The sequence below is a fragment of the Zonotrichia albicollis genome, chromosome 5 (genome assembly GCF_047830755.1).
Source record: "Zonotrichia albicollis isolate bZonAlb1 chromosome 5, bZonAlb1.hap1, whole genome shotgun sequence".
NCBI lineage: Eukaryota > Metazoa > Chordata > Aves > Passeriformes > Passerellidae > Zonotrichia > Zonotrichia albicollis.
In genome coordinates, this window is record NC_133823.1 from 56396022 (window position 1) to 56408982 (window position 12961).

The 12961-nt window shown below is 38.0% G+C and overlaps 1 protein-coding gene across 8 annotated transcripts in view; it reads right to left on the reverse strand.

The window, feature by feature from the left end:
- FAM184B (family with sequence similarity 184 member B) overlaps positions 1-12961 on the reverse strand; it is a 43975-nt gene that overhangs the window by 29682 nt on the left and 1332 nt on the right. Inside the window, exon 1 of one of the 8 annotated variants that reach the window (XM_026792148.2) lies at positions 7112-7656. The exons of 1 other annotated variant lie outside the window; for it this stretch is intronic. In XM_026792148.2, the coding sequence (XP_026647949.2) occupies positions 7112-7246 (135 nt within the window). In that variant the 5' untranslated portion in view covers positions 7247-7656. Of the gene's footprint in view, positions 1-7111; positions 7659-12961 lie in introns of those variants that run through there. 6 more of the 8 variants (XM_026792144.2, XM_026792143.2, XM_026792146.2 and 3 more) reach the window with 6 other exon arrangements.

A 12961-nucleotide genomic window follows, 5' to 3' on the forward strand; every position in this document is an offset into this window, starting at 1 on the left:
GACAAGCTTTCCATCCAATCTTATAAAACATACGTAAGAGTAGTTAAAACAAAGACTGGTTCATAAAAGACAAAGAACAGAGCTCTATTCACAGTAACCTTCTAAAGATATACATTAAATAAACTTGTTGCCATCCTAAAGCCACATCTACAGAGTCCTATTGTTATTTGTCACGTCTACTGCTTGGGAAACTTTTCTGCTTGCTTGGGAAACTTTTCTGCTGTAACAGAACTTCGGGCCACATCCTGAGGCCTAAATACTCTTTTTTAACCATTTCCTAAAAACTCTCTAACTTTATAGATTCCCACACAAAATACCTTCTGATTTGCCAATTACAATAAAGCAACATTGTTCAATTTTACAATAAGTACAGTACTCAAAGAGAGTTGTCAACTAAGCTCTCACTTGATTCCCACCTTTCCAAGTATTTACTTTAAATATAGTATGATCTGAAAGTCTTGCAAATGTAAGTTGCAGAACTGTTGATTTAATTACAGCTCAAAGTGGAAGAGTTTTTCCCAAACAAATGCATGGTTTTGTAGAAGCAAATATTGTAATTTATTTAAAACACAATATTTATTGCAAGTTTTGCCCTTTATGTTGATCTGTGAGAAGCATAGATAAAATGAGTCCTGTTTCTTCCTAATCCAAACTAAAGCATTGTACAGATTGGATCAAATTCTTACTCTCCTGTAGTTTGCATTCTCAGAGAGGATTTTTTAAAATTTAAAAGATTTCTTTACACATTCTAGATACTTTGCTAGTTAAGAAAAGAAACCATCAGAATCCTCAGGTGTCTATGAATTTATAATACCAGTTTCTGCTACTACAGGCACCAAAATTTAAATTCTTGCTGCTGTAAGCAAATTCAACTAAAAGATCACAGGGATTCAAGAAGTGATTGTAAAATGTATTGAATAAAAATCCAGTTAGGGCAAGGAAGTATTAAAATACTCTGCCAGTCTGGAAAATCTCACAGATCAATGAAGGCAATGAAACTTTTGATAAGAACACCAGATGCATGTCATATTCCTGTAACTCTCTGGGCACAATCAAAATCAGGCTATTGTCCCAGACAGACCTCAGCATAGTGTTTTTTAAAAGATATTTTTCTTTCAGTTTCTCTCCTCATTTTCAAAGCAGCATCATTAGACCCCAAGTCAAAATAGTGTTATGAAAGGCTACACAATAATACACATCATAATACTACACCATCACTGATGTATCCAGGACATTTTTACACAAACATCTGTAACAGTAAAATGGAGATAGATTGAATACAGCCATTACATTCCCATTTCAGGAAGATACTCTTATTAAGCATATGCTGGACACATTCTGGGATTGCACCAATGATCATAAAACCAAGAAAGCTTAACCATAATTTATCATCAGAAAAAGTGGAAGCAGTCTGCAAAGAGTGTAGCAGCAATGCTTTTTTGCATTGGTAAGTCCTGTAGTCTACAGAAAATTCATTATTTTTATTAAATACTAAGGCATATCAGTATCTTAGTAAAAATATTTCAACATTGTAAAATATGTAAAAGTATTAGTTATAGTTCTTAACAGCCTTGTTGTTAAATTCCAGTAGTTCTCTCTTGCTGAATGAAAAAAAGTAAAATAATCAACTGCAGGCTCATATTTACATTTAAAGGTAGCACTTCTATAACCCTCTAAGAGAGTTATATAGTTTCAACCAGTCAGTGCTACAGCTACAGTGCTGTAGCTTCCAAAGATAATTAAAAGAGAAGACTTTACTGGTAGTAACCTGTCATAAGTTAAAACTGTGTTTAAGTGCCTAAAAACCAAGTCAGACAAAGTTCTGAATGACAACCACATTAAAAAAAATCATCTTCCTTCAGAAGATTTTCACCCAGTTCATTAACTTAAGGGAAAAAATCCCTATTTGAAAGCAGTCAGTTTGTAGTTTCTTTTTGAAATAAAGGTAATATTTCCTCAGTAACAGAGTTGTGTCTGTTCTGCTGTCTCCAAGCTTTGAAAGACAAATGAATACACATGAAGTAAAATGCCAAGTTTGAGCCAGCATAGAGAAGTTTGAGTGATTGTGCCCCCTGGGGGGGGGGGGGTTGGATAAATTAACTCAGACTTGGTACTGCTCTAAATACATTCACAGATTTCCTTCCAGCTTTAAGCACAAGCCAAAAAAAACCATCCAAAACTCATATGTCTATCAGCTTCTACTTAAAAACACAGGTTAAGTAGTTTTTTGAACCAGACTAAAGACAATTTGGTAAAACAGTGAGACACTTAACATGTTTAAAATATGACTGTAGAGGTGGCAACAGAGGGAGTTTTACCTCGGTGTTACAGCTGTTTTAATAAAACATAGAAAATCTTTTAACTAATGAGGATGTGATTGCTGAGGGGGTGGGGCAGGAAAAACATGATACTTAATGGAAAAAAAAGGTATTTTATATACAATATTCAACAGTAGAGTGTTCAAAAGCCTAAAATACACAGCTCAGAATATTTACATGAGAATGTCTTCAACTGACTTGGCACTGACTTCTAATTTGGGTATAATTGTCACAATTGTATCACACTGCATGTACAGGCTGGTTATAAGAAATATTAGGAGACAGATACTATTATAGTGTCACTGAAAAAGGAACTTGTAAATATTACCACAAAAAAAAAAAAGACAGAACATGAAAAAGCTATAAGCTTGCAACTTTCTTTTGTGCAATTAATGGATCATTAGATATTTTATTTCCTACTGTCTGTAATTTGTATATTAATAATATCCAAAACATGTTGTATATAAACATTAACCAGTATTCATTGATAAAGAGACTTGAATTCATTATGTACTCTCCATTATAAAGAGTAAAAGTCAAGGGGGAAAAGTCAAGGAGAAAGACAAAACTTGAAGGGGAAGATATGAGGGACATGGCATGGATACTTTAAAAAAAAAAAAAGAGTCTTGCGTTGTCAGTTAATAAGACCATCAGATTTTCTACAAACTTGATATAATTAGTGCCAAATTTCTAAGGTAAGGAAGTAATTCCATACATAGATGTCATTCTTATCCCTTGAATGAATTTAAACAGTTTCTAGCTATCCAAATAAGATACTTGGTTTTTCCTAATAGAAGTATGGGTTTAATACTGCTTTTGACTAGCTGATCAACACAATTTTATTTCATTGCACATGCATTTAATAATACAGTTCCTTTTTGGGGAGGAACTTTCTGTAAGGAGAAACATAGTAGTGACAAGTTAAGAAACCAGCCTGCACATTCTTATCAGCTCATAAGCAAAAATAATGCTAGCTTTGGTAACAAATTGTACAAAAAATTAATGAAAACAAATACATTAGAGAGTACTTACGGATAGGATGGCTGATTTCATTGGTCTTCTTAGCACATAATTTAAGCCGTTTTATAAATAGATTCTCTCTATTTGCCTACATGGACATAATTTTTTATATTCCTTGCCCAAAGGAAAAATACTGTTACTCCAAAAGCATGATCCTACTTTTCATTCTATTCTATTTTCCTTCATTTTTGTAGAATATTGAATACATCCCTAGAGAGTTGAGATCAAAAAGCCTCAAGGACACAGGAGAGCTCTGGTAGCATAATAACTAACTGCACAGCAGCTGAACCTCTGCAAGCACTGGTTACTGAGAGCAGCAAACAAGGTCAATAAACTTAAACTATGTGAAAAAGGCCACATTTTTCAACAGGAATATGAGTAGACCACAGAGGTGGGTAGCTCTTTTAGAGTTACCCAGCTCTTAGGGGCTTCCAGAATAAACCATTAAAATTTGATCATATTTCACATCTGAAACCAAGAAATGTCTGATAGCTTTATGGCAAATAAAGCAGGAAAGGTTAAAAGATCTAACATATGGCTCTGCTACAAGACACTGCAGTGGTGTACACAGTTTATGCCCTCACACACGTGCCAGGTCACTTGTTAATTCTTCAGTAAATTTCTACCCAGAAGAGTGAAGCCAACAGAACTAAATATGAGCATATTAGCGCAGCAGTCAGCCATCCCTCCCTTAAACAATGAAGGAAAGAGGGTTTTGCTTTTCTAGCTGATTTTCCACTGAAGCTTATTAAATAATGGTAATATTTTCTACCCTGCTGACTGAGCTGAGGGGCTGAACCTCCTAGTGACTGCTGGTGAAAGGCAGTCAGAACATGTAACACTTTGAACTGCTCCACACAGAGTCTTTAAGGAACATCTGCCTACGTTGCTGCTTCTGGAAGGGGAACACACTTGCTTCCCTTTGACATTTCTTTCCCCTAAAGGGAAAAAAGGGTTTGCAAGTGCATTTTACCAGCAATTAACTTTTCCTTGCATCAGCACTCTCTTCCTCTGTTACAACTGACAGTATCCATACATACACAAACTTTTTGCCAGGCTACTTGACTTTATTTTTCAGTAACAATCTACTTGACCAGTAATACTGCAATTTAAAATGTGTTTCTTACAACAAGGCTCCCAGATTTGCAATGGACAGTCAGATGATCCCTGAGGGGAAAAAAGTACTTGAGAATAATTGTTTTCTCTCGTTAAAAAATACCCCTCCATTGGTATCCAGGAATTTGTTTCTAAGAAGGAAACAAAACTATTCTGTGGCTTAGGTAGCTCTGTGATCACCAGGTACTGTCACCTTTCTAGGTATTGATATTGGGCTTGGTTTCAGAACTGCAGTCCAGAACAGGAGGTTTGGTTTGAGCAGAGGTTTGCAAAGAAGCCTGAATAGCATGGATATCTGCAGTGTAGCTAGTTCCTGTCAGCCCTGTCCAAACTGCCTCTGTTAATGAAAGCTGATCCTCAACACTCTTCTTCAAGAGCTCATTTGAATTTCTCATCCTATTTCAATTAAAAAGGACTATGCTGAGAAACCATAAGCACATGAAAATCCCTTAATAGCCAGTAGATGTTACAAATCCATAACTTGAAGCAGCAGGGAGTGACACCCCAAGTCTTATAAAAAGTCACCATGCATCTTAAACTCCACATCATTGCTAAACAGATACAGAAGTACAATGAACTGGAAAGTCTGAAACAGCATGCCATGAGTCCAATGGCTGACAGAGAAGTTTGAACGTCACTATTGGTATTACTTAATAACTACTACAAAGTCATGCATTCTGCTACAATCAAATACAATGTATATACACCCACTTCAAGAGCAGTGAGCTACAAAAAAATAGTGATCTGTGGCTCAAAGCAAGCAAAATATCACTAAAGGTTTGTATTTTTTGTGGCTACAGCCAAAAATGTGCAGAACAAAAAAATGCATGACTGAAGTTATGACAACTTGCTATATTCTACCTCTACACCTTCATGTACTTTGCCTTTGAGAGTACGAGGGGGCCCCTAGTGACTATGTAACAAAGAGAAAGGAAGTCAAGATATAGATCTTATTCCTAATTTACATATTTTGTATTCATCTCACCTGGCACAACACTGAGTAGATGAATAATGAGATCATTATCTCCTCATCAGTGAATATGTACAGTCACTGAGACAGGAAGTTGCAGCTGTGCAGCAACACACAGCAGTATTGCATACTGGGTTGGAAACAAAAAGGAAAGTACTATGGGTCATTTAAATTTAGAAGGGATTTTATTATAATCATTCAGACTGTAATATAACAAAGAAAACAGTGCTTTAAATGGGAGCTCTCAAAATTCCTAGGCCAAAAATTGCTATAACAAATTTCCCGTATAGCCATTTTTCAGTTGATCTGGTGTCAAATTTTGCTTCTTATACGCCTGCTGTTGGTACTGCATTAGTCTACACAGAATTCAGAAGGGAAAGCATGTAATTTAAATTCCAGTTGTGCCATGAATTCTCTGTTAGTGTAGTGTTATTGCAGTGAAAATTGCTTCTTAAAAGCCACATTCCAAACCAAAATAATTTGCTTTCCAGAAGTATTTTTTGAGCTTCAGGTATAAATTATCTTTATTTCAGATAACCGAAAAGCATCCAGAGGGGAAATTCTATCAAAACTAAGGAAATCAACACACACACACTTTAAAAGTAGAAATTTAACAAAAGACATCTGAAAAAATTACTGCAATAAAATTATGCAATGTGTGGGCAAAAGTAAGGATTATATTGTGCACAAATTCTATTAAAACATACAATCAAAGAACCTGTAAAGTAAGTATTGGTATAGTACAGAAGGTATTATATAGGAAGTATATGTAATTAGAGGTAGCTCTTGTTTATGTATTAACATGATGCACATGATGTACATTATCATGTACAGTTATCATGAGAATGATAGCACTGCAACTAGTAAGCCATTCTAACCTGAACATCTAAATGACTTATTCTTTTACCTGTTTTTTCAATGGTTTTTTTATTGCTAATAAGTTTCTATCAATTGCAGCGAGGTTACAGACCATGTAAAAGCTGCATTAGTAAACAAGGGTAGTAAATAGGTTTTCCTCACTGACAAAGACGCAGCATAAGAATAGGTTAATGGATAACTGCCATTTCCTACATACTTTCTCTTACTTCTTATCACGGTGTGGAAAATATCGAATAGTTCAGTATTGACTATAAGTTTTAAGTACAATAAACGACGTAATTTAGTCCTGTCTCTTCTCCAACTCCTTTTACAAACGTCATTTAAAGTAGCTCTTTTTACGCACATCAGGAACAATTAGCCGCGAGTCAGAGTACCATTGTACTGTAGCACCAGGCGTTGGCTGCAGCTTTGCAACAATATTACTTGAGAACGTAGAAAACTCAAATTACTTGCAGTCTTCGTAATTCTAGAAGCAAAGCGGATACTGTCAATCCGTCTCAACAGCTCCCAGATAAGCCCCGCGTCTTCGCGGAGCTGGAGCTCTTCCCGCTATGGTCGCACTAATTAGAGCAGGTCAGTGCGAGGCGTCCATGGGCTGCCACAAAGGCACCCTAAGGATGGGCTGCAGCCCCCCGGGGAACTGTGCGCAGGGAAGTTTGTGCACAGCGATGTTCTGGCAACAGCCTAACAAGAGAGGAGCCACTTCCCTTCCCTCCTCTCACACAGGGGGACCAGAGGAGACAATTCCCTGACACCCCCGGACAGGGCAGCCTCACCTCCCTGGAAAAACTGCAACAGCGAGACTTACCTTAGTGAGCTGGGCAATCTTCTTGCACATTTTCACGTGCATTTCCCGATTGCATTCCTCTGCCGAGCTGCTGCGAGCGGCTTTAGATTCATTGCAAGTCCCGGGCAGATGAATGTTGTTTATGCCAGAGGCCATTAGGCTTGAATTTTAATCACGTCTGTGAGCGTGCGCTGCGGGGAGCGCGATCCCGGCCCCGCTGCTCGCCCCCCAGGCTGAGCGCACCCACAGCCCCCGGCGCTGCAGGAACTCCAGCCCCGAGCAGGGCACGCTCCGGCCCCGCCGCTCCCCCTGCTCTGCAGATGTCCCAGTCCTTCAGCAGAACACCCAGGCGAGCGAGCCGAGAACAGCATGTGCAAGCGTCCTGATTGGGATATTTTTTTCCCTCCCCTTCTCTTCAAATGGTTGAGCTTCCGCCAGGAGAAGACGCCAGCGGCTGGGTGCTACAAATTCCCCGCTGGAGACGCTGAGCCAGCCTAGAGACAGTAGCACAGACACTGCTGGGGATCTGTTGTAGGACAGAGTGCCTGAAGATCAGATCATGCTGCCTTGTTAAGTGTCAAAGGACTGAAGCGGTCGTCTGAGAAGAGAGTGTTGGCACATTTCACACGCTCTGTTATTTTGGCAATCCTCTCTAAACCAGGATGAGCCCAGAGGTGATGAAGAAAACCTTTGCTTAGCTTTTGCAGCTGTGCTGAAAGCAGAATGGGCGCCAAGGGGCCCACGAGCACAGCAGAGCCCAGGAGCTGTGTCCTACCTTACCCAAGGAGATTCCGTTCCCTTCACTTATACTAAATGCACTGGAAAGGTGCCTGAAGAAAACTGACAGTATTACAGGTCTTTCTTTCTTTCTTCCTTTTTTTTTATTGTGCATTGTTTCAAAGAGATCAGGTTTGGACATGTAAAATAAATAAAGGGACAGAAAAGGCAGAAAAATACACACAAGAAAGGCAAGCTATTAAGATAATGGGATTTTTAAAGAGAATGCTTCAGTGAAGTGTTATACAAGAAGAAAACTGTTGGTGAACACGTTTAAACAAGTCTAGAAGAGAAGAAGTAGGAGAAGGCCAAGTAGAGTGAAGAGAGGTAGAAAAGAGGAAAAGGGAGAAAGAACAGATGAGGGAAACCAGGAGCTGCCCAACACCCCTCTGATGTGTCACTGCAGGCAGTGCAAGAGACCCCATGGAAATGCCAAGGGCTCCACTCAGGCCCTGCTGACTTGCAGCTACCCAGAGGGGTCATGAGGCTGCTTCTGCCCTGCTGCCCCTACCTGGAAAGGCAGGCAGCTTTCCAGTCTCATCTCCTGCCAGTTCTTGCCATCCTTCTTGGGTGAGAAGCTTCCACTTTGCTAATGGTGGGTTTAAAAAAAGAGCTTCCTGAGGACTATCAGAATTGAGGAGGAAGATTATCAGGTGTCAGTTAACGGTAGGGCAGAAGGAAAACAGAAAAAACTTGGTGAGGGCAAAGAGAGACAAAGAACTGTTAAGAATAACACTCCTAAATGGAAAAGATCAGGGAAGAAGAACACCTACAAGGCAGTGGGGAGAAGGAACACTGTAAAGATGTAAGAAGATAAGAACTTGGGACAGGGAAACCAAACCCTTGATTGCCAGGAGAAAAGGAGAGATTCTAAATCTCCAGAGGCTGAAAGTCTGCACTCCAGGAATGAGAGGAAATGAAGACTGAGAAATGCAATGTCTAAATGAAAATGATCACAGTTGCTGAGACATGCTAAGCAGACAAATGATGATTAGCCCAGAAAGAACATGAATAAGAAAAGGTGAGAAAGAGATCCTTGCACAAAGGAATGACAAAATACAGTTTCTTTGTTCACTGGCACTAGTGTTCAAGATGCTGCTGGAACTTCTTCTGTGACTAGGACATAGGGACATGCCACTGCTAATTGTCTGATATCTGCTAAGACATGTACTCACACATAAGTTTAACTCAGTTAATATTTTGTAGTACCTTATCTATCTGGTCATCAATTTGAGAAAAAGCCTAGGAATTTAATTATATGTAAGATTTTGATTAAATTGACAAGCTTATTAGGACAATCAAGAGAAGAGCAAGGGCTAGAGCAAAGTTCTAACACATTGTTTCCTCAGAAAAAAACAGAACAAACTAAGTGAAAATAGAAAGCAAACTAAGAAAATTACAATAGGTTTTACAAGTACTGACAAGAAGTTACCTGTGTTGTCACACAGGTGGACAATAACATTTATGGTTGTTCTATTAAACACTGGACCTGAATGCAGGGGTGGATAGAGACTTGAGACACCTGTATGGGCATAGCAGAACACAGAAGAACAGATCTTCAGATACATTGGAAAAGGAATAAACTACTGAGATATCTTCAAGCAGGCTGTTTATGAATTTTGGGGCAGTAGAAGGAAAGAATTTGAGACTTTGGTACAAGATGATGTTTTAGCAGAACACAATTTGTCACTGATGAAGTATTCTCAGTCCAGACTTCTCAGACAATACTTCCAACCCTGGAAAAGTTTCAGTCAAATCTCATGCACCAGAAAATGCAACAACAGAAAATAAATTCACAGATGACTCAGGTCCATTAGTTTCATTACTCAAAAAACCCAACTTAGTATCAAGAACAGAATTTCAGCAGATAATGCCAAAATGTTCCAATGAGCATTTAGCTTTTTTTTCCTTGTAACTGATCTAGGAATCATCTATGAGATAAATGTCATAAGATGACAAAATAAGGATGTCACAAAGCCTAATCTAAATGTGTATGACACAAATATAGATTTTGTGAGAATCACATGGAACACAATTAAATTACAGAACGTATCTGAACTTGGGGCAGTAGATGACAAAAACATTTTAAAATAAAAATCAAAAAATCTAACAGAAAATTCTTCTGCTTGAATTATTACTGCTGCATTAATTTTGGTAAAAAAAATTGTGAGAGAAGGTGGTCATGTCAGCACAGTTTTTATACGTCTTTGATTACTGTACACAGGTTTGTAGCTTTGCTGTTCAGATATATGAACTAATTTCCTTTCCATAAAAAAACCAAAAACATACATGAGCAAAAGACTATAAGCCTTCCATTTTTACCTCCTGCTTGTTGAACACTCAGACCACATAACTTCTGCAATCTCCTGACTAGCTACTAGTTACTATTAAAAGAGCCATACTCTGAAATTCCAAGACATTAAAAACCCATATTTCTGTTGCAAATGTTTAATACAGAAGTTTGCACCTTTGTTTAACACATTGCAGACAGCTTTCCTAAAACACAATCAATACAGCCCAATTCTTTCACTCTTTGTCTGAACATCAGTGCTCAGCGAGATTTTTTTTTTTAAATATACAACAGCAAAGTTAAACTGATTCCCTGGATTACATTCTACTGCTGTTTTGCAGTCCAACAAAGTTTGCCTCTGAAAATGGTAGAACAAGCTTTAGTCATTAAGTGTCATGTTATGTCACGGCTGGCAGCAGGGGATCCTGGGCACCCTGAGATAGTGGTGGCATCCCTGCCCCTGCCTGCGCTGAGGGGGCAGCAGGAATTAGATGATCTTCAAGGTCCCTGCCAACCCAAACCTTCCTGTGATTCCATGTTTCAAATGAAAAAGCTGTAGTACTAAAACTGACATAAAATCTCAACTTAGTGTGTAAGTAAAGGAAGATACAGCCCCGAGATTCTAACTCAATTCCTAAATCCCTATCCTCATTTTTGATCTCCACTTACATTCACTTTGGTCCTAGAGTAGCTTTGTGATCCCAGAACAGAGAATCCAGGAACCATTTTCTCTTTTTTTGACAAGCAGAAAAAAAGGGAAATAAGGATAAAAATAACAGTCAGAAGATTCATAAAAGTTATGCTGTTCACCTAATTCACTAATCCATTTCCAATAAAACTTGTTTTGGGATTAAGTACAAGAAAAATAACAAATATAAAGTGCTGCCACTGATACATCTTGGGTAATTACCCATATTATACATAATTACATATAAAAATATTATATATAACTACTTTATATTTTTCATTTCTCCCCACCTCATAAAACAGACACAGCAGAAGAACTACTGATTTCCTCTTTGACTGAAAACATTAACCATTCAAAAATATATATACAATTTTATAGCTGACTTACATATATACAAGTTTTGGAGCAATGTGGTGGATATAAGCTCAAACTCTGTTGCATATTGATGGCTTAATTATGGATGAAACATTATTATGTTTATGTTTTAAATATGGAAACTGGAACCAACTAGACACATCAGCTATAAAAGCCCTTGGATATCTAACAGGACAGCCTCAACTTCCATTTTTTGCTACTTCCATTTTTTATCCAGTGACCTACATTTAATATTACCACAAAGTAATTGGCATGCAGCAAGTTTGGCTTACCCTGTGGCACTGTATTTGCTCACATAACAGGACCAACAAAGGAAAGAGAAAGGATCTAGAACAGTGAGTTATGAGAATTAGATCATGGCAGATAAGGTCAGTACTTCAAAGGATAAGGAAAAAAGCTGGAATTAATAGAGTGCATTACCCTCTAGGGCTCAGAGCACCATTCAAGGTTCAGAATTTCATCATTCTTTTCTGGATAGAACTGTGGAATCCCACTGGCTATAACCTTTGGGGCTTCATTACATCCTTGCCCTCCTGGGCAGTCATCATACCTACCCCTCAGGGAGCAGCTGGTCCTCAGTGAGCCCCACAGGCAGCTCAGCAAGGAACTGAAGGTGCAGGGAAGAGCTGGAATGGATTCCTGGGCCCACAGGCAAAGGCTGTGGCTCCAGGCCTCAGGTGAGGCAGGTTGGGACTCATTAAAGCTGATCAGTACAGTCAAGGCTGCATTAAAGTAAGCTTTAGTAAAAATTATGATGGCAACATTTCTATCTGTTGAACAAGGTATCTGTACCACAGAAACATGACAAGTATTTGTGATCCTGCTTCAGCATGCTATTTACCTACATATGAAATATCAATTGTACTGAGAATTTTCTATTTCTACCTGTAAATGCAAAGCCTAGCAGAAATATTTAAAGCAGCCTGTACAAAACAAATCTCACACATCCTAGATGAAATCCATGGTAAGGGACTATGAGGTATTCTCCAGGGAAAGTCTTCTTCTGTAGACCTGAAATGCAGGTAGGCACAACTGGGATGCTAAACATGTGAATCAAAAATAATTCAGTTTGCTTTATGATTTCACTTAAAATAACTGTCCTGTGTTTTTAATGCCACAAGAATCACAAAGGTTTGTCTGCTCATCTTCTTCTTTGCATCTTGTGCACAGAGAGGAGTTCCATTGCAGAAAAAAAGCTATATGAAGGTAATTATCTAGTAAAAATAGATTAAACAGAAAGATTGTTACAAATTGTATTTCCCCACAAAATTTAACCTTAAAAAAAGTTCAAGTCATTGATGATTTGCAGTTGATTATAGCGGTTTTGTACAGGGATTATTTCTCCAACATAAAATGAAAACTTTTAGAAAAAATGTTAACATGTAAGATTCTATATTGCTATTGTATTTGTACATATAGAATCAATTTCTTACTCTCTAGGAGCAGAAGGTGATTAGGCTTGATCTGTATATTTTAGAAGTTAATAAAAAATATAAAACTCACCTTTAAAATGGAGGTATATTTTTTAAACATACACAAATGCATGGTAGAATACTATGTCAGGGGGTAAAAAAACCTCTGCCACATATTTAAATTATTTTAGAATTTATTTTAGTCTATAAAAGAAGATACTTTGTCTCCAGCTGCTGCCCTCCATTCTTCACATACAGCTCATATATATCCCATAATCCTTGACGCCATTGTAGGGAGAAAATAATTCCAATTATTTGGTTGATTAAAA